The 3,192-nt window shown below is 33.6% G+C and overlaps 1 protein-coding gene across 1 annotated transcript in view; it reads right to left on the bottom strand.

Moving 5' to 3' along the window:
• LOC107696473 (matrix metalloproteinase-24-like) overlaps positions 1-3,192 on the bottom strand; it is a 43,308-nt gene that overhangs the window by 13,955 nt on the left and 26,161 nt on the right. Inside the window, exon 5 of the mRNA XM_016496817.1 lies at positions 1,845-2,149. Coding sequence (XP_016352303.1) covers positions 1,845-2,149 — 305 coding nt within the window. The remainder of the gene's footprint in view (positions 1-1,844; positions 2,150-3,192) is intronic.

The following is a 3,192-nucleotide window of genomic DNA, read 5'->3' as shown; positions in this document are numbered from 1 at the left end:
CATACATACATACACGCACGCACACACACACACACACATACACACTAAATACACAAAAAACTATATTTATGTATATAAACTTTAAAATTTATATATTAGCAATATATTTCTTCCACTCCCTGTATATCTGTATTATGTGAACATATTTTAAAATATATCTGAAAATACATATTTTGTTGCTGTACAAGTTTACATCAGTTTGCCTTATTTTTTCTTCACTCATGTAGACAGGTAAAAAGCGCTGTATGTACCCAGTATCCTAAATGAGCATATCTTGTGCATGGGCTGCATGTGTACGCTATTACCAGAACATGACTCGGTTGAGACTGACATGTTCAGATCTTTGGAAACACAGAAGGGATGTGACACCATATCACTCAAATCACAGAAATAGCCTGATCTGTTGGTTGGCGTCTATGGGTGCTACAAGTGTCAGATGGCTCACTAAGTGTCTTGTACATTTTGTTTACAGACTGGATCTCTTGGCCAAAGCCTTTCTTCTTTATCAGTCCTCACGCTCTCTTTCTGTCCAATTTAACTGTGTATTTCATTCCCCCGTCTCTTTAAAAATAAATTGATTTTGTGTTCTATCGAGAGTGTCATTGTGAATAAATGAAATAAAAATACTCCATCAGCCGCTGAAGATAAATACAACTACTGTTTGTTGTAAACCGTTTACCTTTGATCTGTATCCACTAGGGCTGATATGGTGTATAGAGAACTAGATCTGTAAAGAAATGTGTGTGTGTGTACGTGAACAAGGTAGATTCTGTGGTCTATAAAGCATGTACTTGAACTGCTGACACTGCAGTGCACAGGCAAAGATAACACAGCAAATATGCAGCACGCAGGCACGGCTGATGCAAGTGAAGAAAGAACACAATGCTCAGTGTGTCTTTATGTTTCCCCTGTGACATCTACTGATGCTCCTCAGCTCACTGCTCCAGTTTACCACTGGAGAAGCTCCCAAAAGATTTGCCTCTACACATCTGACTGATCTATCTATCTATAGCTGCAGAATATTCTAGAAAATCCTACACATATTACTATGTCAGAGATTATGAGACCAGACAAGCCAGGTCAATCATTCTATATTAAGCCATTACCATGCTTGATTAAAGTACATAAATTCACATACATGAAAAAATGAAATAATAAAATAAAGTAATAAAATAAAATCTGAAAAAAATCTATGGAAAAAAATGTCAGCGATTATGAGACCAGAAATGTCAATTATTATATATTAAGCCATTACCATGCTTGATTAAAGTAAATTAAATTCAAATAAATGAAAATCCGTCATTATACAGATGCAAAAAATAATTTAATAATAAAATAAAATAATAAAATGAAATTGATCATTAAATAGAGCCCCAAAAGAATTAAATAATTATGTAATTATTACATTAAAATGATTCATTAATGTATTAATTATTATTAAAAATTATCTAAAGTAAAATAGGATAAAAATAAAATTAAAACTATATATTACTTTTCTACATATTACTACATCAGGGATTATGCTTGATTGAATTAAAATATCATTAAATAGAGCCGCAAAAATTACAAAATAAAAAAATTAAGTAAAATAAAATTCAAACAAAAATGAAACAAATTTAAATAAATAAAAAAAACCTCTTTATATTACTTGTCTACACATTAAGAGATTATGAGTCCAGACATGTCAGGTCAATCACTCTATATCAGCCACTGTCATGTTGGTTTGATCAAAACACATCCTAATGTTAGTTAAGTAATGCTAATAGCAACAATCAAATACAATTGAAAGCTAAATGCTATAAAAAAAAACAAATCACAGTTTATCACCACAGCGCCACACTTACCGTCGTGATTGGCATTTCCTAATGTCCAGGGCTCATCGGAGTCGAAGTGTGTGTCTCCGCCAATTCCGGGACCAGGGAAATATGCGTGAGCTAAAAAACCTCCCTCTCCATCAAACGGAGAACTGTCACCATGGAAACCAGAGGCAAAGAAGATCATGATGTCCGCTTCTTTACCCTCGTTCTTGATCTCAGAGTAGGCCACTTCCTGAAAGGTCAGCGGGGTCACTGTCTGCCAGACGTCGAAGGCCTGGCGAATGGCCCTCTGGGTGTCTTTCTCGCCCACCTTGGGGGTGAAATTATGTATGCTGGAAACAGGGAGAGATGGAAGAATACAGAAAAAAAAGATCACGCATTCTTAATATTATATTGTATGACCTGATATGAATTCATTCAAATTAAATATTATGTGGAATAATGCACTATTAAAATGTTTTTAAAGTTCTCCTGTAGCTCAACCATGGTAAAACATGGTGCAAAGTGTACATTTTGAATATACTGTATCTACTACATGCATAAAATGATAAGCGCAAAAAGCAAATTAAAAGGGTGAAAAACAAAACATACAAACAAATTTGAAATGTTGCCTTGGCAACTAACTGAAATAAGTTTAATAACTAAAATTAGTAAATCTGAAATAAAATAAATAAATTAAAGCTAAATAGAAATATAAAAAAAAAATAATAATAAATAAAAATGACAAAAGCACTTAACCAAATTACCAAAATTTAAAACTAAAATTAAAATGAAAACTAAAAAAATAAAAAAATAAAAACTAATCCAAACTATTAATTGTACTATAATAATATATAATTAATATTGAAATAACACTGCCTGCATATATATTTTTCCATATCGCCTTTCCCATGACAGTATGCAGTGCACTACCACCAACCTACTCTATCAGTGTGCTGGTGTGTTTGAGAATAGAAATGTTGTTTCAGTATGAATCAACTCTGCAATAAATTGAAGCGAATGCCGTTTGAGTTCACAGCGCTGCGCTGTTACATAAGAATTAATCTGTATTAAAAATTGCCTTGAATGTAGGGCAAAAGTTAAACCAGGCCAGACACCTAAGGCAGAAGCAGATGGTTGTCTCTGGCACACAACTGCAGGCACACACAAGTGAGAATTTCATTAACCAGTGATTACAAACCAAGTTCAACACTGCATTAGATGACTAAATGAAATGAATAGAGCTTTAAAACGGACGAAAGCAGACAAATGTTTGAAAATGATCTGATTTCATGTTTACGCCAATAGGAATGTACCACAAGCACAAAATGTCCCTTTTGTTCAGCTCATATAAGCCGAGTCAGCATCATGTAACCAGCAGAAACGCTTTCAAGCC

Source organism: Sinocyclocheilus anshuiensis, unplaced genomic scaffold (genome assembly GCF_001515605.1).
Source record: "Sinocyclocheilus anshuiensis isolate Anshui unplaced genomic scaffold, SAMN03320099.WGS_v1.1 scaffold522, whole genome shotgun sequence".
NCBI lineage: Eukaryota > Metazoa > Chordata > Actinopteri > Cypriniformes > Cyprinidae > Sinocyclocheilus > Sinocyclocheilus anshuiensis.
The sequence above is the reverse complement of the archived record's forward strand: the minus strand, read 5'-3'. Positions and strand labels throughout refer to the sequence as shown.